The sequence below is a fragment of the Malania oleifera genome, chromosome 4 (assembly GCF_029873635.1).
Source record: "Malania oleifera isolate guangnan ecotype guangnan chromosome 4, ASM2987363v1, whole genome shotgun sequence".
NCBI lineage: Eukaryota > Viridiplantae > Streptophyta > Magnoliopsida > Santalales > Ximeniaceae > Malania > Malania oleifera.
Genome location: NC_080420.1, coordinates 66302345 through 66327627, shown reverse-complemented (window position 1 = coordinate 66327627; position 25283 = coordinate 66302345). Strand labels below are relative to the sequence as shown.

The 25283-nt window shown below is 36.5% G+C and overlaps 1 protein-coding gene across 3 annotated transcripts; it reads right to left on the bottom strand.

The window, feature by feature from the left end:
- Nucleotides 1-15657: 15657 nt before the first annotated feature.
- Nucleotides 15658-24705, bottom strand: LOC131153216 (protein indeterminate-domain 4, chloroplastic-like). 3 transcript variants are annotated; one of them, XM_058105373.1, is made up of 4 exons: nt 24184-24539; nt 23874-24077; nt 23207-23603; nt 15658-17275 (listed from the first exon to the last, which is right to left on the bottom strand). In XM_058105373.1, exons 2-4 carry the CDS (start codon nt 24022-24024, stop codon nt 16159-16161), a joined length of 1665 nt encoding a protein of 554 aa, XP_057961356.1. In that variant the 5' UTR covers nt 24025-24077; nt 24184-24539; the 3' UTR covers nt 15658-16158. The 3 variants fall into 3 exon arrangements, with proteins under 3 accessions (XP_057961356.1, XP_057961357.1, XP_057961355.1); XM_058105374.1 differs by lacking the exons at nt 23874-24077; nt 24184-24539 and adding an exon at nt 24565-24705; XM_058105372.1 differs by having other exon boundaries at nt 23874-24352.
- Between the last annotated feature and the right edge of the window lie 578 nt (nt 24706-25283).

Below are 25283 nucleotides of genomic sequence, written 5' to 3'. Positions count from 1 at the left end.
AAAATTAGTTGCTAGCCAATCTATGCCAAATATAACATCAAACTCGTGCATGTCCAACACTATTAGATCAGCAGATAGAATTTCCCCTTGAATATCAACTGAGCAACCCTGGAGTACCTTACTACATCTCACTACAAATCTAGTCAGTGTAGACACTAACAGTTCAACATCTAATGGTTGTGTTTCAGCCCCACATAATTTAACACACCCTGAAGATACGATTGAGTGTGTAGCTCCTGAATCAAACTATGCAATAACTTTAAAAGAAAACATAATAACCATACTTGTCACCATGTCACATGTCGTCTCAGCCTCACCCGGAGTCAGAGTAAATACGTTGGTTGGAGCCCCCCACGTGGCGTGTGATAACCTCCCCGGTATGGTTTGGGAGCTGGAATTGTATTTGCTAGGGTAGGGTACACTACAAAAAAATAGGTTTTTAGTGACGAAAGTATTAGTGACGGTTTTAAAACCATAACTAATAGTGTCGTATTAGTCACGATTTTTCAGAATCGTCACTAATAGTGCAAGCATTAGTGACGGTTTTAGCAGCCGTCACTAATACAAAACTATTAGTGACGGTTTAGAACCGTCACTAATACTTTTCGTAACTAAAAACTGCACAACAAACAATTTTTGTGCAAAAATATTTTCGAAAAAATATTAGTGACGATTTTATGGTATTAGTCACGGATTAAATTTGTAACTAAAAATCACTTATTAGTGACGATTAACAAATCGTCACTACTAATAGTTGTGAATATATTAAAAAAATTTAGTTAATGGTATTAGTGATGGATTGGGATATCCATGACTAATAATGGCGTATTAGTGACTGTTTTGAAACCTTCACTACTAGTGTTTTTATTTAAAAAATATTAAAAAAATTAAGTAAAGGGTATTAGTGACGGATTGGGAGATCCGTCACTAATAAGAGCATATTAGTGACGGTTTTGAAACCGTGACTACTAGTGTTTTTTTAAAAAATATAAAAAAAAAATTAAGTAAAGGGTATTCGTGACGGATTACAAGATCCGTCACTAATACACTACAAAAAAACCCAAAAAAAATGCGCAAAAATATTTTTGACGCAGAATTTATCTCGGGAAAATATTAGTAACGATTTTTGTGGTATTAGTGATGAATTAAATCCATCACTAAAGGTAAACTTTTGTGACAGTTAAATAACCGTGACTACTATTATTTAAAAAAAAAAATTACTTTAGAGTAGTATAAATTCATCACTACTGGCCCATTATTAGTGACGGATTATGTAACCGTCACTAATACTTCTACTTTGTTTAAAAAAAATAAAAAAATTTCACTTCACAGTATTAATGATGAATGTTTAAATTCATCACTATTCCCCTGTTATTAGTGACGAATTTCACAACCGTCACTAATACTTCAATTTTTTTAAAAAAATAAGAAATGTTTACTCTATAGTATTAGTGACGAATTTACATATTCGTCACTATTGGCCAGTTATTAGTGACGGATTTGGACCGTCACTAATGTTTTGTTATTTATAAAAAAAAAAAAAAACAGAGAGTAGTAGTGACGGTTTTGAAACCGTCACTAATGCCCAAAAACCCTCTTATGTCCACGCGCGGGATCTTTCCCCTCCTCCTACTTCTTCCCCTTCCCCACTGCCTGCTCCCACCTGATCTCCCCCTTCCCCGCCACCTTATCTCCCTCTGCTCTCCGCCACCAGCCACCGCGCCAGCTCCTCTTGCTTCTTCCCCTTCCCCGCCGCTTGCTCCCACCTGATCTCCCTCTGCTCTCCGCCGCCAACCACCGCGCCAACTTCTCTTGCTTCTTCCCCTTCCCAGCCGCCTGATCCTACCTGATCTCCCTCTGTTGTCCATCGCCAGCCAATGCGCGAGCTCCTTCTCTCTCCCAGTCTCCCCCTGCTCTCGGTCGGAAGCCCAGGTATTTCTTTCCCTTTATCTTTTTAATTACTTTGAAGCATATACTGAATATTTAATTTTTTTTTGAATTTATTGAATATTGAAAAAAAAAAGATAATAAACATATTAGGGGCTAATTTTTAAAACAAGAAGTTCTAAAAAAAATTTCAAATAACCAAATTTTTATTAAAGGACTTCACAAGGACCCATAAATACCAAGTAAACTATTTTGTATGATTTGACTCCAACACTCAATTGTAGCACATGCTCCATGGACTGAATTAAAGAATTAAGGGCTAAATTTAAACAAACTACCCCACACTTAGATCATGAATTGAACTCATTTGACTCGGGACTATCACTTGTTCAAAATGGATGATTTGACCTCATGTATTTCAATGATTAGATAGATGAAAATTAGGATGTGTACAGTAATATCAGCAAAAATAACTCTACTCATTCAAATAGGACATGAGCTTTAGTATGGACTGGATGTTGTAGTTCTTGATGCATCAACATCAAACTCCTCTGCTGCCTCTAATGCAATTGACTTGTTGTTTTTATTTATGTTTTTTTTTCTTTGCCTTGGATTTGTATAAACACCCATGATATATATGTGTTTTGATAGAATATTTATAAACATTTCTAATGGTTTTGGTCATCTTGACACAATATATTGTTCTTGGTGTATTTTGTGACTTAGTCTTATATTTGGCATGAAGTACTTGTTTATGGTAGTTTTTGGATTTTGGACTAAATGACATTATGATGATATTTTGGATGTCTGGAGTTTGTGCTAAACATGGCGATTATGAAATTTACTAGATGGATATCTCGTGCAAATGGATTATTATTTATGGTAGTGGATTCATGATGGTTGCTTGTCCTTGGACTAAATGGAGATATTGATATGGACTTATAGTTGTGTTTGGAAAATGAATTAATGTTTTGCAAAAATGAATTAATGTTTTGCAAAAATGAATTCATGTTTGTGGAATATGATTTTGGACTTATTCTTGTGTGGCTATTGATAATCATATTTTGCCAAATAAATCTTAGCCCAAGTGAAGATATTAATATTTGAGAAAAAAATAAAAGAAAATAATTTTTCCAAATGGCAGTCGACCAAACACTTATAGGTGGTTGACTACTCCCTTTCTTCCTTTCTTTTTTTTTTTAATACGTATGCAAATTACTTTTGGCGCTAGCTATAGGTGGTTGTCCAATCCCCTAGGGCATTCAACTAACCTAATAGAAATTTAAAATTTGAATTTTTTTTTCATTGGTTGATCATTTTGGAAGGGCCACGTAAGTGTTGCCATGTATTAGGTTGTGAATAAGGATGTCAGTAGGTGGTTGTTGGTCGGTTTGTTTGTTTGAATTATGAATTTTCAAAATTCAAAGATATTTCTCTCCATTTTGCATGGTCTAATAAAGTCCCATTCATTTTTTAAATTTGAGACATTAATATCGTTTGTCATAACCTCCCAAATATGAGTATAGGGAAGATGAAGTTAGGAGTGTAGGGTTGGAACACTTATTCTGATATAATAAATAAGGGTATATGGAATTAAATAGTATTTAATTTGAATAAATGAATTTTTATTTGTTTTCCTATGTCAAAATTTGCAGTATGGACACATGGACCGAGGTTTGCAAAAGGTTGGTTGAATATTTGAGTGAGCCCAATTAGGAGAGAGTGGGCCTGAATAGCACCATGGATAATACATGGGCTTCAAACTTGGGTTTTTGAAAAGAGACAAATTTACCTTTAGATAGTGGCATGATACATGCAAGTTGAATTCTTTTCTTCTTTATTTTTTTGTTTATTTTATACATTATTATTAACGATACAAACTAAGCTATGTTGCTTCCAATAATCTAAGGACAAAATAAAGATTATGCAAAAGAAAATAATTTATTCTTTGAAAATTTGAACTATAACTTCATTCTCATACTAAAATAAACACCACTTAAAGAAAGGAAAAACAAACATAAATTTAGGATCAAACACTTGTGTGAATAAATTAAAAATTACACAAATATGAATTTAGATTGTTGAAAAATAGTGTGGATTATTTTATATAATAAATAAAGCGTAAAACAGTCAAAAAAGGAGAAAAAAAGGACAAAAATTGTTTAACTATTTCCAAATTTTACCACGGGAATACCTCATCTAGTTGGAATGATAAAGAATAAACAAGTAACTATTAACTTTATTTCTAAATTTTTCACTGTATTCCATCTCATTTTTAAGAATTAACTAGTTTGCAAACCCAAAAATAACCTTAAAAGTCAGTCCTAGCCAAAAGACCAATGAGCCATCCATAAGTTTCGAAGGCAGAAATTTGCTAGCTCCACTCCACCTGTCTAGAATGTCATGTGAATATTTTCTCGTAATTTTTTTGTTAAGCATGCCCCTTTGAAAAAAAAAAAATTTTGAACCTAAATTGTAGGATTTCCTCTTTACTGGCTAATGCCTCTGCGAATGGAGCCTCGGGCAGCCTCAAAGCGGCAGAGGATTCAGGACCCGCCAAGGGGAGAGTCTTCTTCCAAGGGTCGAGCTGTACTGAGTGAGCATGAAAGGATTTCGGATGAGACGAGAGCACCAAGGGTGACTCTTGAGGATGTGCAGTTGGCCTTGACACGTTCTACTGCGACACCCATTAAAGAGTAGTCCTTGAATGTTACCCTAGGGATTACAGAGGACATGCCCACTCATTCAGTGTTGTTTCATACGATTAGGCCGACCATGCCGTATGATCACGATAATCCACCTCCAGTGGACATTCTTGACCTATTGCTGCCTCGGGCCCTCAGGCCACGCCCATATAGGGAACCACCACCCTCCCCTTGTACCCTTAAAATGCGTCGTCTTCTAGAGGAAATGACACAGGACCGAGATGCCGCTAGAGTAGTAGCCTCATCTTATTGCTCGTGCAGTTCCGATTATGATTTAGACTCTAATTAGGATAGACTAGATGCTTAAGACATTTTTATGCGATTTCTCTTTGTCTTATGTATTGTGCTCATGCACCCTTGTGCTGTTATTTTATTTCTTTCTATGTTATTTGCTTTTTATTGCATTCTGTTTTACCACATTTTTGAATGGCTGTACGCGTGCTTCGATGTGTCTATCTACATTGTATTGCCTCTAAAAGTAATGAAAATACATGGAGCTTTTGATTTCTACCTATTTTTTGGGAGATACTAGAATTGTATTACTTCTGTTGTTACGACTTGATTTATCTTTTCTGCAATTTCATAAATGCATAGACATTAAGGTAAGAACAACAATCTAAAGTGTACAGTGAAAGGTCAAGAAGTAAATGTCATAAGAAGTAAAATGCAAAATTAATTACTACCATTTCATGTATTCATTGAAGCTTAGACCCGTTCAAGAACGGCTTTCATTCCTAATCGTACATGTGAGACAAATCAATTGTTATATTTCAATTAATTATTAGTCATACTATGTGTTGACCTTATTGGTCATGCCCGGTTTTGATTATGACAAATACTCATTATATCTAATGAGTGTTTGAGGTTTTGTGCAGGAACTAAAAGTGTTAAGATCAAGATGTGCACAAAGCAAGCAAAGATTGAAGACCCAATTACTTCATATTGTAATATATAATTCATTTGTGTAATTGGTCTGTAATATTAATAAGGGAAATCTGGTTCGTAATAAGCTCACACACATCACATGTATGATTTACTACGTAAGCTCAAACAAACCATGAATGAGAAAGAACCTTAGAAAGACCTTAGGGCTTTCCCATCAGTCAACCTTTGGTTGACCGATACCGGACTTTTTCGATGTCTTAGATTTGGACACAAAATGATCCTAGGACACTCACTCATGCATACATATGTTTGAATATTTGACCTAGTTGATTGCTTGCTTGAAAAAGGATAAAAATGTACAAGTCTTGTACTTTCGGTCGACCGACCCACATAGGTCATTTTCTCCTGGTCGACCAAAACCGGTCAGGGTCAACATGTTGACCAAGGTCCGGTCGATCGAGACCTTACAGTTCATTTGACACCGGTCGACCGAACCACCTGGGAGTTAACATTTTGACCTCCCGGTCAACCGACCACTTTTGTACTCCAATTACCTGGTCGACCGGAGGGTCCTGGGGAAATTTCTCAGCGGTCTGGTCGACCGAACCAGGTAGTTCAAAAGGCTATAGTCGATCGAAATCCCCTGGGGTCAAAAGTTTGACCATCTGGTCGACCGACCACTTTTGTACTACAACTACCTGATCGACCGGAGGGTCCTCGAGAGAATTCCTAGCGGTCTGGTCGACCGAGCCAGGTAGTTCAAAATGTCCTGGTCGACCAAACCTTGGAAAATTGAGGAATCGCCCTCTCCTGGTCGATCGAGCCTTCAGTTCAAAAGTCCCTTAGTCGACCGAACCATATGAGACTTGGTCGATCGAACTTGTTCTGGTCGACCCGACCTCTCGGGTTGTCCTGATTTTTTACCGCAGTTAATATTTTTTAAATAGAGTTAAAATGCTTTAAACATCATTAAACTTTTCTAATAATACCCAATAGGTCCCCAACGGTCATATTTTCTCCCATGTCTATATATATGAGATCATTTGAGAAAATTAGGTGTGATTAGCTACCTTGATTAGAGAAGAATTCTCTGAAAAATAAAAACCCTATACTACTTATTCTCTTACTCAAATCACTCATACTTGCCTTCTATCATTGCCTACATCATTTGTAAGTGGATTGAGTGTGTTTGAATAGGTTTTCTCTCCTTGTTCTATTTGCTTGGCATGATTTTATTAGAGAGAAAAATCTAAGGATTCTTAGGGGACTTTGTTGACAAGTCTATCCTAAGAAGACCTTGTTAGATCTTCTAAGCTTACACCTTCATTGCAATATCCTGAGAAGATCGTATAATATTTTGTTTGCAAAATCTTTTCAAAATCATCTTCAAATATCTAGTGTGCTATATATAGATAAATACATTTGAAGAGATATTTGTTTGTGTGATAGTGGTCTTTGTAGCAATATTCATTCACTCATATATTATTTGCTGAATACAAAGATTACACATCTTTTGCAAACCAAGCATATACATCATTTAATACCAATATGCTTGAGATATCTTGCTGATTGAAATACTGTAGACTTAACATCTTTGTGTGAACTTATTTGTTGAATATCTTGTGATACAAAATTGCTTGTTTGACACTCTCATGTATGCATTACACTGATAGAAAATACCTTTGAGAGTTGAACCATTTAGACCACATTGAGCTTACATATTGAATCATATTGTGGTGTATGTTATTGCGCGCATTTGGGTACATATCTGCTTTACACGAAAGCACAATCACTGTACCATTTGTTTATATATACACATTTGTTGTATATCCAGGCACGGGCCTGAAGAGGGAGACTAGCCCTGGAATAGTCCCGAATTGGCTTAGACCCAGTTAGGAAAGCTAGGTGTGTAGTCCTGTTAAGGCGTGTAGGTTGAGGTCAGCCCCGCTAATTGACCTGGTTAAGGTTGAGGTCAACCCTGTGTTAATTTGACCTGGTTGTAAACAGTGACGCTCCACCCTTAAGTGAGCCTTTAGTGGAATCCTCGATCTTGCGAGCTTGAGGCGGGGACGTAGGCACAGTTGGCCGAACCCCGATAACATATCGTGTGTTTGGTTATATTTATGCAGTTTATACTTACCGCACATATATGTTATGGGTGAATGATGTGTATGACTTAATTTCCACATTATACTTATCTGCGCATTTGGAAATTGTATAGACTGACCCTAGGTTTTGTATTGACTGTTGTTGGATAAATTAACCTAGGTGAAAAAGGTTTAAATTCCAATTCACCCCTCCCTATTGGGAATACACCAATTCTAACACTATGTTGACTAATAATCACTTGAACATGTTAAGTATTTGTTTCATTACATGATTGCATGCTAGTCTAGAATGCCTCCTGCATGGCGGATTCAGTTGATGTGTATTGCATGCTGGTAGTGGATATAGGTTCTCGTGTGCCTTCAACTTCTTATAAATGCTCTATTTGAACCTATTAGGTGCAGGTTTTATAGGAAAACGTCCAATTTAGAGATGGCATGCTACCGAAATTACGTTAAAATTTGACCAAATAAAAAGAAAAGATAGGCTTAGTCGTTTAATGTTAAAATATTTTTGAAAGGATGAGTGAATCTTAGGAATCATAATAAATAAGACAATGTAGACTTAGTTAATTTAGAACGGACATTCCTTAGATATTTCAATCCATATTGGTGGTTCACAAAAGCATTAGATAAACAGTCCCCTGTCCAATTCCTCCATGTAACACCTGATGCCTTCCTCAAAGGCACTCTATCCAAGAACTCATAACTAGCTCAATCACACGCCTTCTCAAAATCAAAATATCTAATTTGAACACAATGCCCTTTTTCTCTGTACGACGAATATCCTACCACTTAAATGTCTACTAAAAATAACATACATAATTTGCCTCTCTCCTACAAAAAACACTTTGTGCAAAAGAAATAGTATTACTAAGGAGGAGGTTAGACTTCATGTTCAGAGTCCAATACTCCAAACATCAAGGTAATATCAACAACATAGGAATAATTGGGATTTGGATGAGATTTGGAAACAATATAGGAATAATTGGGAGTTGTATCATAAAACTTGAAAGTAATATGAACTTTGCAATTTTATAAAGTATATTTATTTTTTACATTGGATTTATAATTATGTAGGTTTTTCCTTAGATTTTGCCGTCATTGAGAAGGGTTTGTTAATTAACTTTTAGGTCTACTTTTGATAACTTCTATTTTTGATAGTGGGCATATCATTTGCAGTGTGTATACAATGAATGGAGGGGCTTTATCTAGTTTACCCAGAGTTTCTTTTCAAATTGATTTGAAATGCGATAAGTCTGCCCATATAGACAAAATGAATTTTAGCCTTTTATCTGATAGGTTGTCGCTTATAGTTAAGGTATGATTTAAATATTAATTTTATTTCACTTGAATCTTGATGTTCTTCTTGCAGTCATTGCATCCACAAGGCAAGATTCAAGAGAAATAAAATTAATATTTAAATCATACCTTAACTATAAGTGACAACCTATCAGATGAAAGGCTAAAATTCATTTTGTCTACATGGGCAAGCTTATTGCATTTCAAATCAATTGTGAAAAGAAACTCCGGGTAAACTAGATAAAGAATCATTAATGCAACCACCACCATCCACGACCTCGTCATTCTCTGTCAGCCATAACCTCATTGCAGCTAGAGATGGGTATATATCTAACTTCAGTTTAATACATGATTTAACTTCTCGACTGCATGCTTGGATTGACATATCTTGTGAACTGCATGCTGGTAGTGGACATTAGGACTGCATGCTTGATTGGAACGCCACACATACCCTGGCTGATGCAATGATGTGTATTGCCTGCTGGTAGATACTTTTGGGTTGTTGCATGTACGTCTTAATCTAAATGACCTCTGTATGATGCAAAAATATTGTGAATTGCATGCTTTTATGACTTGTAGGTTTGGGAAATGTTCTATTTATATACGGCATGCTGTAAAAAATTTGTTGAAAATTTTAGGGAAAGGAAAGAAAAATTCATGAGACCAATTTTGGACTATACGATATAATTTTTCGTTGTTTTCTTGCTTGCTTCGAGGTTATGCCAATTTTGGTTGGAGTCTGTTATTTATGTTTCAAGGTTTAAGTTTAATTTATGTACAACTAAAAATTAATTGTTAATTGCCAAAAAAAGGAGATTAAAAATAATATAGGGTCCATCAGAATGGATGGAACACTAGAGGAAGTGGCATTGTTTCCCATGCAAGTCTGTAGAAATTTGTTTCCCATTTCGCTTGTTGGTTCCTTCCTCCCACTCATTTTAGAGTAGCTAAGGGCAATAGGGTTTGATTTTGGGAGGATGCTTGGCCTGGTTACAGTTGTTCGAGTAGATGATACTTTATCTTCTTAAGATTTCCACTCTTCACAATGCACATATCATCTCTTTTTTTTCTTTGGAGAGGAGCTCTCTTTCTTGGGATTTTTATTTTATAGTGAATCTCATACCAACTGTGTCTACTTTCTATGAAATATTGTTTATAGGGATAATCCACTATATTCTGATATATGTGTTTTATGGGATGCATGAACACGTTACATCATTTCATGCTTATTATATGAAGCTCCTGTGCACTCGTAAAATTAAGTACTAATTGGATTATTGTGAACTGTTTATCGTAAACACCAAGGTTTGGAGTATCTCTATGGAAAATGTCATATTTATAGGATAAATGCTGCCAAAATTTTTCAAAAAGTGTATACTAATTTTTTTAATTTTCTTAATTAATTTGTAGGGTTTGCAACTGTGACAACATTAGGACGATGTCATGCACTATGGACGCAGTTGAAAACTTTCTTTGTTATCTGAACAGATTAAATGTATTTGAATTTGAATTTATATAATGTATTTGTATTTAAATTTGAATTTGTATAACATATTTGTAATTTAATTTGAATTACAATTTTTAATAATTTATGAATTTTATTACAATTATGAATGTATAAGAAAATGTAATTTAATTACATATTTTTACAGAAATTAATAATTGGAAACAAAATTAATTTCACTAATAATTATCCAATTTACGTATTAGTGACGGTTTCAAAATCGTCAATAATACCCCTTTTAAAAAGTTATAGTGAAGGAATTCAAATTGTCACTTAATAGCTATGCAGAGCAATAGTGAAGATTCTAAAACCGTCACTAATACTAGAGTATTACTGATGGCTTAACAATCGTCACTAATAGAGTAATAGTGATGGTTTTAAAATCGTCACTAATAATAGAGCAATAGTAATGACGGTTTCATGACCATCACTAATAATGGAGCAATAGTGACGATTTTGAAATAGTCACTAATACTATGGCTTTAGTGACGATTCTTGGTCGATCTGGTGTAAAAACTATAGTGACGGGCTTAGGTTTTTGGTGACGATTTTATTCCGTCTCTAATACTTTACTATTAGTGATGGTTTGCAATATTCGTCACTAATAATTATTAGCAGCAGCTAGTATAGCGACTACTATAAATCCGTCACTAATAATCATAAAACCGTCACTAATACTATTAGCTTTTTTTTTTTGTAGTGGTAGTTTCGCACCATGTGCCCCGGTCTACCGCAGTGATAGCAGACCATTCCACCTGCTTGACACCCTCCCCTGTGTCTTCTACCACAGGTCTGACAGACTGGAGGACCCTGCCCTGCCTGCACCTCATGTCCTCCCATCTCCTGCCTCTGCCCTCTACCATGATTACCTCTCTTCCACTAACCTAGTCTATGAACCTGCTGCTAACCTGTAGATGCAGATCTCTTCCTTTGTCCCTGCTCTTCTGCATCCAGCCGCTCACCAATCTCTGCCAAAGCTGCCCTGCTGACTATCTCAACAAAGTTTTGAATCCGCAGCACCACCACCTACTTCAATATACTCCGCCTCAAGCCTCGCTCAAACTACCTCACCTTCTTCACTTCATTTGGGACAATGTACGGGATGAAACGAGAGAGCTCGATGAAACGCGCCGCATATTGTTGGACGGATAACTATCCCTGCTTCATACTCAAGAACTCTTCTACTTTAACCTCCCTAACAATAGCTGGAAAATATCTTTTGAAAAACAACTCCTTAAACCGGTCCCATGTCATGGCTATCGGAGTCGCCCTCTGCTACTCCAGTAGTCTCATCGCAGTTCACCACCTCTCAGCCTCTCTCGTCACTCTATAGGTGGCAAAGAGGACCCTTTGTTCCTCAGTATACTACAACACATCCAAAACTTTCTCGGTCTCCCGCATCTAGTTCTCAGCGGCTGCAGGGTCGACTCCCCCTGAGAATGCTGGAGGATTCATCTTTGTAAACTTATCGATAGTGCACCCATGGCCAACTGACGGACCACCTTGCTCCCTCGAGCTCCTAGCGATCTCAGCCATAACCTGCTGAGCCACGCTATGTAATACCATGTCAGAGTGGGTCCCAACTGTGTCTAATGGCCCTGCTCCATCACTGCCACTCGCATGGGCACTACTTCCTCCTGGATCTATCTTGAAAACAACAAACGCAACTTAGAAATTCTATCCTTATAACTTACCCATTTAACCTAGTCTCTCATCTCAATACTCTCAACTTATTTCTAATTTCCAGTCCTACATTCTAGGAACACAACCCGACAATAGCTTACTATGGTTTTCATGAAATCGTCACCCTAGGAAAAACATAGAAACTACCACAGAAGTCCTGCCTCTAGATTGTGGAACAAAATCTCAAATCATTTCCTATACTTTAGTCTTGTTTTCGCTGCATTATAAAGTCTATAGAACCTAGAAACTTAGACTCTTATACCAATCTATGACAACCTACTTAATTTTCACTTTTTTTTTTGTTGTAATACAATAAAACCCAGCAGATCATAATTGACGTGGACCTGTGGGTACCGGGGATATATCAAAAGTGCAGTATGGAAGCCTAAGTAGCAGGAAAACATAAAATCATATACATAATACAAAATCATCCATCACAATACCAGAGTTACTACAACCGTTGTATTTATATACACACAATACATATCCCAAAAGATATCTTAGGGTCATCCCACAAAATACATCAAACCCTATCAAAACATTTACCCTTCTAGAAGGGCATATCAATAGTACTAGATCAGTGGGGTTTTACCCGCTCTCCTATTAGGAGCTCCTGAAATGTTTATAAAATTCGGGGTGAGACACCTCTCAGTAAGGGAAATAAACTGACACTAGTGTGTGGCAACATGAGCATTTTTTTGATATACATATAATCATAAACGTAACCAGTAAAATTGTATATACATCATTTTTGGGAAAACATGTATAATCAAACATGGCATAACATAATAGTTTCCATAGCATAATTCATCTCATATAAATAATAATACGAAAACAATCCTGGTAGGTTAGCTGGCTGTTATCATGTATTACCTCCACATGACTGGGTTGTGTGGCCCGAAGGCGAGACCTGACAATGGTTGGCCGACCACTGCCAAGTCAAGAGTACAGTCTGTAAGTCTCATGGGTCTGCTAGACCTGGTCCGTGCACCAGGGGCGCTCACACACTTCTTAAAAATCACATCGACCATCCAATCTCACACTACTCTGTACAGCGACGTTAACACAAATATCATGATCATGATAACCATGAACACATAGCATCGGTACCGTACAAGTGCTAGCCTAGACCTAGCCAACCAGGTTCTGATATCATATAGCATATGCTAAAACTGTGATACATGGATATTTCATATCATTAATTATTAAATCAATCATATCATTTTGCGTATATACGTATATCATGAAAATCATCGGCCCGTACGCCGACAAATCGTATCCATAGCTCAGCCTGTATGCTGGAAAATCACATCCATAGCTTGGCCCGTACGTCGGCAAATTATATACATAGCTCGGCCCGTACGCCGGCAAATCATATCCATAACTCAGCCCGTACGCTGGCATATCATACACATAGCTCGGTCCGTACACCGGTAAATATATCAAAATCTTGGCCCATATGCCGGTTTTCCTTTATAAAAATCCGTATCATTAACACATTCCCAAAAAATAGTTTTTCATAACCATTTCTACTAATGCCACACTAAACAGGTTTTTCGTATATTTAACATACCATCATTTTCAATAGTATTTTCCCAAATATAAATCATATATAAATATATTTATTTCCATTAAATCAAATGCTATAATATTATACATACTTTTCATAAAATATTAGCTTAGTTTATCCCCTTACTTGTGTCTTGAAAAGCCCTTAAATCAAACATTGCTGCACCCACAGGGTTCCCTATTCAACACACTAAAAACAACATTTCTCAAAACTAAAGTTCAGTATTTGTATAACACTTTCTACAACTGTCAAATAGGCAAATACTGAGTAGAAAGTCTTACCCTGGATTTTGGATATTTTCCAACTCAGCCCCATCGATGATCCGCTCCGGCAGACTTGTAGAGAACTTTCCCAGGAGCGTCGTGGTGGCTTCAGATTGTCGAATTTGTGGAAATTGCCCAAAAACTTAGAGAGAAGGAGGAGAAACTGAAGGATGAGAGAGAGAGAGAGAGATTCTGCGCAGAAAATGAACTGAAAAATCACGTTTAACCCTATTTACACTGTGGGATTCATCGACAAGCCACGTCACCTCGTCGACAAGTCTTGTAGAAAGTTCGTCAAAGAACCTCAACCCTCATCGGCGAATTTCAGACTTACAAAAATCCTCTCTCGGTATCTTCTCATTGACGAGACAGAACTTCGTCGACAAGATCCTGAAGCACCCTTGTCAACGAAACCCCTATGTTCGTCGACGAAACCTGAAAAATTTCTTGGGATTATCCCATCCAAAATGCAACGTCGTCGACTGCCTCCTTCTGTTCCTGTTTCCATTTTCCCTTCTTCTTATTATTTACATACCATTATTCTTCGAGTTGTTGAGTTAAGCTTTCTTGGGGTTTGATTTTGATTTCCCCAAGTCTCAAGGTTGGAACCACTGTATTCCTCCGCCATAAGTGAGGGGTTTTCTAATAAAGATAGGAGGTGCCACCATCTTTTTTTAATATATATATAGTCAAGTACTTTGTATTTTTTACTTGAGATGTATTTTTTTTTTAAATCATCTGTAATTTGACAATTCAAAAATAAAAATATATATGTGATAATGAATAGACAGTTAAATTTTGAGTAATTGTACATGTGAAGTTTTAACTTAAATAAACAACCATGAGAAGAGAGTCATCCATGAACAATTGCACTTGTGTTGGGAATAACATTTAAAAAAAAAAATGTCAGGATTCTCATTAATAAGCAGCTTGGGTTAACAAACAAGGAGCTTGAGAAATTAAAGCTGAGGGAGAGCAATACATATATAGGGGAAAAGAAATTCATTGACAAAGGTCCAAAGTACAACCTCATAAAGGAACATGGTTGTAAGAAATTTGACCAATTAAGCTAACAAAATTGTGAATAATTGACACCAATAAAAGAGAGAATTAAGTACTTTGGAAAGGATAGGTAATGCGAATGTCCCTGAAGATCCTTTGTTTGCATTCCCCTTTCATACCTCCTTGGCCATAGTTGTAGGGATTGCTCGCTCCAAATTCTCCTACTTCCTCTGAGTTTTGACTTGTCTTGGGTGATCAGGAGAAAATCATTAAAGAGTAACACATAGCCTAATGCAAACTACAGAGTTAGAGTAGTGAGTTGCATATAGTTTTAATGTATTCACAATGCTACAATAGATGTTCAACTTATTCGTTGTTTTGTTTACAAAGAGTACAAAAGGAACCAATAATCCATCCTATTTTTTTGCAAATCGTCTAGTGTAAGAATTTTATCCTAGGAATAACTTAACATGTAAGAATGCTAATTTGAACATAAACATGTGCTACAAAAAAAAAATAAAAAATAAAAAATTTGTTTCAAGTGTAATTGGAAATCTATATAAATTATGAAAATTTTCTAGAGAAAAATTTAAGATTAAATTTTGATACAGTTATTCAAGGCCCTAGATTTATATTTTGTTGGTTGTGAAAAGAAAAATACAAATTTGTATAACATTTCATAAGAAAAACAAACACAAAACTGAATACAAGGTCAACTCCGTACTCTATTCCAAACCTGGGCTAAAGATTATTTGATAGAAATGAAATATAAATAGGACAGAATTTGTTATTATAAAATGACCCATAGCACAGCGTAGATATAAAGTTATCCAAGAATCATTTTCCCCACCAAACATCGAACATTTGAACTGATCATATATCGACTTCACTAATTAACTTTTGCCAAGGAGCCTAGCTAGAACATGTTATCATAAATTGTAACCCGCTGGTTACTCGCCGAATGCTCAAGCGCCCCACCAGAGTAGGATAGTCAGTGGCTGAAGACAAATTAGGTCACGGGAAGAATGAAGACAATAATGAGACAATTCTCAGAGCGAGAGAAAGACGAAAGTTTGTCAGAGCAAGGACAACGTAATGGACCATTTTGCAAATGAAGTCCACACATACCAGAACAGGCCGATTCAACTATTCCATAGATATACATTCACCAAACATGTGCACCTTATTAACATTCTTGCTCACTAATCTATTTCTTGTAAGACAGCACGTAGTCAGTTCATGCAGCTATATATTATGGGCCATTGTATGGCCTACTTGCCTGCGCAGATTTCGTTTCCGAATCCAAGGAGCCCATGCCAATTCCATGCTGTTGTTGCCTCTGGAAGTATCCTCTCCCGCTCCTCACCATCTCACCTCCAACCCCAAGGAAATCCAGCGTCAATCTATCGTCAGATCCTCCCAAGCTTACTGTTGCAATTTGGTTCATTTTACCTTCATCCACATTGCTCATATCAGTACCAAAGAATGAACTAGAGCTCCCATTTGCTAGAGAATTCATCAGCCCTTGGAGATTATTTTCACTTTCAAGCTGTGATCTCAGGATGCCTTCATGTTCATCACCTCGAAAACTTCCGCCCAAGTTACTGGACAAGAGCTGCCCAATATCTGATTGGCTTCCCGACCTACTGAGCAAAGACGAACCGTTTCTGCTGGTGGTTGAACCCATTTGAGCAGCTTTTTGCAGAAGTGCAGTGGCAGATATGTGTGGGCTGATGGGGTTCTCCTGTTGCACTGACGTACTGCTGAGGAGAGAGGAGCAAAAGCTTGTGCCAATGTGACTAGTTAGCTGATCAGGAAGCAGTAAACCAGAAGATGACAGATTGTTGTTATTCGCATTCTCAGTGTTACTGATGCTGCTGCTGCGACTTCCGCATGTAAGGAAGCTGAGGTGATTGAAAAGATTGGCAGAAGTAGCTGCAGCCCCCGAGGGGGAACTGTTTGTGTTGCTTTCAAAATCAGAATGTTGAATCAAACCATGAAATTGCTTGTTAGGTAATAACGAGCCAGAGGGAGGTTGGTTTTCAATATAGCTTTGGCTCGAGTCCGGTACTAGGAACGCTGGCGATGGCATGGGTTGGAAAGGATGTCTGAAAGAAGACTGGTTCGATGGAGGGATGAGGTGCTCGAATTTCGCAGCACCAGCATTGCCCAGCCGTAAGATGTTAGCTGAGGGTTGGAGCTGCTGGTCTTGCAAAGGTGAAATTTGGGAACCCATTTGAGATAAGCCCAAGTTCACGTAGTTGGTAGCATATAGATGGCTGCCCACGGTGTTTAGGTTGGTGGGATGCCTTGCACTTTCCTGAGCCAGCACATCACAGAAGGCTCTGTGAGTTATGAAACTATCGCGCCTGCAACAATTGTATAAAATGAAAGGCATCATATCTCAATATTTCTGTTCAATTAGAAAGGCACTTGGGCTTATTATTGATATCCTGAAAAGGGAAAGGAAAAAAAAAAAAAAAGAACAAACTAAAAGTGGGTAAAAAGGAGTTTTTCCATTTAGAGAAATGACAGATTGGTGAGCAAAATAAAGTTGAAGGAAAGGACATTTTTCTCTCTTATATTTTAGTCATGAAAATTGTAAAAGAAAGGAAAAAAAAAAGGTAGGAAAGACTACTGTAATTTGTGTGATGAGTAATTTTTTCTTTTTCATTAATCATTTGTTTAGACAATTAAGAGGAGTGAAAGAAAATCATACTTTCTTCATCTCCCTTTTCCATGTTTTATATAATCTTTAAGCAATTAAACTTTAGAAAATTGGAATATGGATATGAGTTGAATTAGATCATTTATACGCTAAGCAGATATTGGTAATACAAAAGAGATGATTTTTCTATTGCAAGATCCTTAAATAGTAGAATCAAAGGGAAGGGACATATAAGAGATCGAACACATGTAAACATGGAAAATTTAAATTAATAATTTCTTTATCCAACTATCAACATCTAAGATCATTGTATCCTTGATACATTAAAATCCCATGTCTTCTACCGTATGCACGGTTATAAAGACTATTTGGGGCATTACGAATTGTTTTTAATTTCTTGAATCATTCCAAATTTCCCAAAATTAAGCAAAGTTATAGGATTTTCACCATAATGACGCAAAAATGCGACAAATCAATGTTTTTCTACATTGTCTCTCCTCTTATTCTCTAGTCTTCAAAATCCAAGTAAAATTAACTAGATATTGCTCCGATTGATAATGGCACTTGAGTGAATGGAATCTCTTATGGGTAGTTAATTGGGAACAACAAAATTCTCATGTACTTCACTATGCATTCTCTATTTAACTTAAGCATCAGTTGTTTTATCAATGTGAGTGTTGGTTGAATTAATTAGGCTAAAGTTTTTTTTATTAGCCTTTAAGTTGGCATATGTAACTATTTTTTTCTCTTTTTTCCTTCTTTTTTTTTTTTTTTTCAATTTTGAGGGATACCAAATGTGTACGCATGAAATTTACAAAATTAGAAAACTAACATCTCTGGCAAGGATTAAATTGCTTTACCTTCCTATCAGTAGGGGTGGACTCTCTAAGCATGTTATTCCTCTTCTAGATTTCCTCCTATGTTGATATTTGACCTTAATTTTCTCATCCATTCTGTTTCACTCTCACCATGTGCCTTTTGAGCTCAAAAAGATAACTTCCGAGCCCCCTAATTTAGTAAACTACTTAAATACTTACTTTTTTGGAACCAAAATGAATAATTAGAGGTTTATGAGATGCATTAATTGAATATGTAAAACCAACCATCATTCACATTCACTTTGCTCTTTCAAATTTTGAGAGCATTTGATGAACACAACCAAGTTTCATACTTTTGCTTATTCATTTTGTAATTGTGTTTCACTCTGACTATATGCCTTTTAAACTCAAAGAGGATAACTTCCAAGCTCCCTGATTTAGTAAACTAATTAAGTACTTATTTTTTCAAACAATATTGAATAATTGGAGACTTATGAGATGTGTCATTTTAATATTTAAGACCAACCATCATCTACATTTTGCTATGATCTTTCGAATTTTGAGAGCATTTGATGAACGTGTCTAAATTTCATATCTTAGTTTATGCATCTAGTCAAAAGGGTACAAACCATATATAATATTTAATCTATACTGGCATAAATTGATATATTTAAGTGGCACTTAGGTTGATTTTTCATTTTCTTGTTTTTATGTGTCTTTGTATGCTATTGGTTTATAATTTATCAGTGACTTTCCATCATCATTTGGCCAATCCAATACTTATTTTAAACAGTTAATTGTTTCTATTATGCACACATTCTATAATTACTTTATTCATCTTCGTTAATGTCTCACTTCATTCCATTGTTTCCCCTTTGTTTCTTCATGTTCCTAATATTATGGTAATAATAGATTGATGGTTGCTTCTATCCTACATTTTTTAGGGGAAATTTTGTGCAGCATCATGATTAATTTCCATATCTATGAATAAGGAGTTTGTGCATGAGACAATCTCTTCTCCTTAATGTTCGAGTGGTTGTGAATCTATTTCTACCAGTGCTCGTCCCATGTATTAATCTAGAACATCCATTCATGGGAGATAGAGTTTTTCTTTTATATCATTGTTCCAAGTCCTAATTTCTCAAACGTTGTTTTATTCCTTCAAACTTCACTTTATACCTCCCATTCTGCACTTAGTATTGTACAAAAATTTCTTTCAACATCGATGCCATTACAAAAAGTCACACACTCCCTCCCCTAGCACATAAAAAAGCATTTTGTAACACTATAGACTATACTTTCATTAGTTGGACCCACATTGCTAGAAAAACCTCTTGGGTTTTGATTCCTTATATGGAAGCTGAGAGGAATCCTAGCTAGGGTCAAAATCTCTAAAGATCTCTTTGTGCCCAAGAAATAAAGTGAGGGAAGGGCTTGGTATTACATATGTTATAGGAAAAGAAGGCGCATTCTTTGAAATACCCCTAAAGCAATTAATTAAGGGGTTGAAAACAACCCCCCCCCCCCCTTTTTCTTCTTTTATGCTAGACCAAAGATTAAAGAATGAATTCATGGTGGCATGATTTCGAAGCTTCCTATGTTATGCATGTGGAGCATTATGATTGTTGAGAATTTATCCACGAGATCTGTGGGAGTTCGAGGTTGTGTTTTAGTTTTCAATCTATAGGTACCTAACTGTCCTTGGCAGAAGTTTTGTTGAGGAGGCCTTCAATGGAGGAAAACTAATGATTTCAACCTCTTTCCATTACAGTGTTGAGATTCGTAATATTTTTAATTATCTTTTCTTCAATTACGTCTTTAACTATACTTTTTATTGTCAAATTCAATAACTAATATATGCTTAGCTCATTTTTCATAAATATTTAGGGTATGCTTCTATGTAAAAGGATCATGCTCCTCATTCTGAATGATGGGGAATCATGGCACCACTAAAGGCTTACTCTTTGTTATAGTATTTGATGGGTGGAGAGGAGCACTCAGCCACTGGTTGTGGCTGAAACTCAGTGAGGATAAATTGCCAAATCAGTAATTTCAATCTGAAAATAAATTACAGAGGAATAAAATCTCTCTCACGGCTCACTGGCTAATCTCTCTCACACACCACATTGCTCACATTTACTCACACACAACTCAGCTATTTATAGTAATTATAGAAATCAAATAATCAACAATGGTGAGTGCAAATCTTCAATAGAGGTGGGCTGGTAGGTGGAGTAGGTTGCCTGCAAATCTCCAATGTCCACAACGGTGGGCTGCCGGTCTTCAATGGAGGTGGGCTGCCGGTCTTCAAGTTTAATCTTCAACAGTATTTGGCTCAAGAAAGTTTCAAGGTTTAATAAAAGTTATTATTATGTCCTTTATCACTTGTCCTACCTAGCTAAGGTCCTGGCTATGACAAGTGCTAGATTTTGAAAATATTCTATGGTATCGTTCATAATTTTATTCAATTCACAAAACTTGTATTTCATACAAAAATACATTAATGTGTGCCTATAGCTCAATAACTTCAATTGCTAAGGCTAGATGGGTTTCACAACAAGAACCCTAAGGTGATGGTGGCTATCCTTTCCCTCCGACCATGGCCTTCAAATGCCTACTTAGATTTTCTTAGGAAACTAGGCAAGAATGAGTGGGTTTTCGAGCACGTTCACCACTACATGTGGAGGAACCCTCTTATTTAAGCTTTCATTATAAAACTTTTTCCTTTAGGAAAAACCGTTGACATTAGACAACTATTTACCCTATATGCATGATCGAGGTTGTTGAATATTCGTTAAGATTCACCAATTTCTCGGCCATCAAAATGTAACAATTGTTATTATAAATTATGAAGGCATGTCAACTATGTATAACTCTCATTCCTCAATTAAAAGTGGTCTTAATTGGTTTTAACTGGCTTCATTTGCTCCTAAGTTTAGCCTTCCATTCTTCTTTTTAGCTCACCTCCAACTATATTTACTTTTCTCTACCAATTCTAGTTGCATATCCTAGTTATGACAGTAATAGGAAAACCCCTACTTGATACACTTACAAATTAAAATAATGATACATGGAAGCTTAGTAACAAGTTTTTAAAAGGGGTAGCACAGTTGACTGGTTATGAAAGCATTGAAAAAAAAAAAAAATGAAGAAGCAAAATTCATCCTATTTTGGCGTATATATATATATATATATATAATGGTGTGATATAGGTGTGTTTTTTTTTTTTGTTCTTCCATTTGACTCCCTAAGAGTTTGGCTATGTATACAAGGATACCTACCTCATGGCTCATCCTTTTCTACCCCTCAAGTGATTTCCCCATCAGCACCCCCCCAACAAACACACACATAAAAAGTATATCTTCCTGTGTTGCCTATTTTCTTTCATACCTGCACACAAAACAGAAAGAGAGAACCCAAATGCATTTCCGTGGTCTTGCACCAACCCTCTAAAGGCAAAAAATTATTAAAATTTAAAATATGTGGTAAAATAATAATAATTGCAACAGGATAAATTAATAAAAAGTAAAGGCAAACATATAGCACAATGTCTCATTCACAGTTGACGTAAGCCAACTGGCTCATAGCTAGGATTATTTTGTCAGTAAAATCATATCCTAGGAAACAATCTAGCCGTAAAAGTTTGAGACATCTTTCTTAGAGGTCTCTGATTCAAATTATAGGGGTGGGATAGGTGACCGCCCGTCGTGTAGCCCGAGCTCATTATGAGCTTCCAAATAACCTCCAAAAAAATTCTTAAATAAAATCACTTAAAAAAAGCGTATGTACTATTAGCTTCTCAAAATATAAAATAAAATAAACCCTGTATGTACGAGAAACACATGTATTGAAAGAGATATTTAATTTAAAAATAATTATAACATAATAAAATACATTTATTTTTTTGGGGGTAGAAATCAAGCTTCAGTACTTGCATATTATTGAACAGAGGAAATGAAAAATGGGGGAGGGCATGTCAATGAAAATCGAAGCTCCATATCCATGAAATGAACAACTGCAGGCGGTTCCTACGTTTTCCCAGAAATAAGCTAGGAAATTTCTAGGCAAAGAATTTTCCACCAGCAAGAAAAAGATTAATCAACCAAAATCACATGTACCCTTTTCGGAGTGAACTCTATCTTGGATAAATCTAAGGGAGAACTCTAGCTATAAATTCGACAAAATAACAAGAAACCCATTTATATTGGAAACTATCTTCTTTAGATGAAAAACTCAGCGAAATGGTATATGCCTGATACTGGGAGTCTTTCAACAATTTTTAAAAAGAAAAAAAAAGAAAAAGAAAAAAGAAAGACAGGGAAAAAAAAAATCAAAATAAAATTATCACATGATTCCGCCTCTTATGATAGTACCTTACAGCCAAATGACTGCTGTTGTACCGCTAGAAAATTACCCAATTACTGCAGTTGTGCAAAGTGCCTGTGAAAGAGTGCTGGTCCAATAATACTAACGTGTTCATCGAAATGAGATACTGTAAGAGCCCAGCTCTGAATACAACTAGCCAACCCATTAGAAAACAAACCCAGAGACGATGGCCAACTCATGTAGAATGCAACAAATGCAATAACGATGAGCATCCCTACTGACAAACGTTGTATGACGGCACGTGAAGGGCAAAAGATGAACGGCGGAGTTCCCGAGGAAGCATGAAAGCAAGATAGATTATGACCTCATTCATCATTTATTTATTTATTTATTTATTTTGTTAAAGTTATGAATGGAGAAGAGGCTTTTGCATAGTTAATTCAAAATTTGTAATCTCTAATTCCCGTGACGTACAGATAATTAATTACCTGGAGAAGAGAGTACCACAGTCGCATCTGTATTCTCTAGTACCGCAGGTCTTGGAATGGGCTTTCCAGTCGGACTGCACGGCATAGCGCTTGGAGCATTTTTCGCACTTCCACTTCTTCTCGCCGTGCTTGCGGGAGTAGTGCTTCTTGATGCCTGTGAGGTCGCCCAGGGCTCGGGAGGGGTTGTGGTGGACGCAAGTGAGCTCGGGGCATAGATACACCTTCCTCTTGGTTTCTTTTGTAGTCTTCTGCCTTAGCTTCCAAGGAAGGTTGTGTCCTCTTCTGTGGAGCTGTAGGTTTTGCTCCCTTTGGAACCCTTTGTTGCATACCTCGCATATGAACCTGTTTGTTGCCATTAGGGTCTTGGGAGATAGTGCTATCACCTCTGCGTCTGGATCTGTTAGGACAAAAGCCAGCGAACAAATTTAAGCATCAGAACTTGATTAAAAAGTCGCAAAAACGAAAATTACCATTCTTCAACTATAGCCACCGGTACCGAAAAACATAAAACCCAGATGGAGTTTCAGATTTACGGTTTTTATGCAAATTTACAGAAGCAACTACATAGGGGAACTGATAAGGTTAAAATACTTTCATGAATTAGCTCATATGTATCTTACATACTTGTAATATATACATATTTATATTTCTATTTATAGGTACTTGCTTGGGGTTCCTGGAAGGTTTCTCCTTTTCTTCGGTGGAGCTGTGGTTGGAGCAGCTAAGGTAGGAGTCGTGCAGGAATGTTGTTTTTTCATCTCCATTCGATTTTCTTCTATAGTTCCAAACAACTGTACAGACGAAGAAGCGGCAGACATATGCAAGAATCCTTTTACTTAATTATCTCTTTCTTGATGAACAGCGAGCAAATCTGAAGTTCAAAACTCAATAAAAAAATCGCCGCACAACCCACTAGAATTTGTTTCTTTGATAGTAATCGAAACATGCAAAGGGGGAGAAAATCAGAATGCTAATACCAGCTGCTGTGCCTGGTTGATTAATCTATCGCCACGCCGCTCTTGGAAGCTTCAGATGTAACTCATAAAGAACCAAGCGAGTGGTATCTAAAGGGACAGCTACAATCCGGGGATAAGGAGGAGAAAACAATCAAGACCATAAAACTAGTTTTCTTCTCCTGTGGTAGCACTACTTGCTGTTGTTTGTTAAATGGAAAACATTTATGCGCCAGTTTTTACTATTCCCCTTAAAATAATCTCTTTCCATGCGCATCCACCACATAAAAATACATAGGCGGAGGTAGCCTCCCTCTCTCTCTATCCATTCATTTCGAAAAAAGAAAAAAGAAACAAATGAATAAATATGCAGAGTTTAGTTATTTTTCTTTTTAATCAGTTTACCTTTGATTGTACGTGTGCTGGGATGTCTGTTCATGCAGCTCTAACGCAGCCTCACGTGTCGTTATGTGGTGTCGGGCCACCGACCTGATGCCTCAACCTCTCTTTCCCTTATTTCATGTCAAGACAGTTCTTCCTTTCGTCACTCCACAGTCCACAGTACTCCATTCCTATCTATTGCTTGCTCCGTATTACTTTAGCATTTTACTCTTCTAGCCTTTCAACTTTTGGAGGAAATTTCATATTGTCCCGATCGAAGTGTGTTGTTTGGCAGTAACGGCTGTGAATCGTGGAATGGGAAGCTCACAATGACAACGACTAAGGAAGCAGTTTTAAAAATGATGTTATTGCCTCTTAACTTTAATTTACTATGAACAATAATCTATTGCGTCAATTTCATATTCCATTCACAAGTATTAAACATAAAACTGTTGACAAAGGTTTAACCATGTGTACTTGGAACATCGAAGCCAGTAATTCCATTCCGATGTCACCTCGCACTCGTTGTGGAGAGCCAGCAATCCTCTTCTCTTATCTATAATTTTTGACATCATAGGAAATCAGAATAACATAAGGCAGTGATAGAGTCAAGACTGCATTCAGCGGGGGCTAAAGCTTATCCAATTTTTTTCTTTTTATTTTTTATAATTAATTATTTATAATTATAAAATATTATAATATCAATTTGGACATAACATTAGAGCTTTAGTAAAAAACAAAAG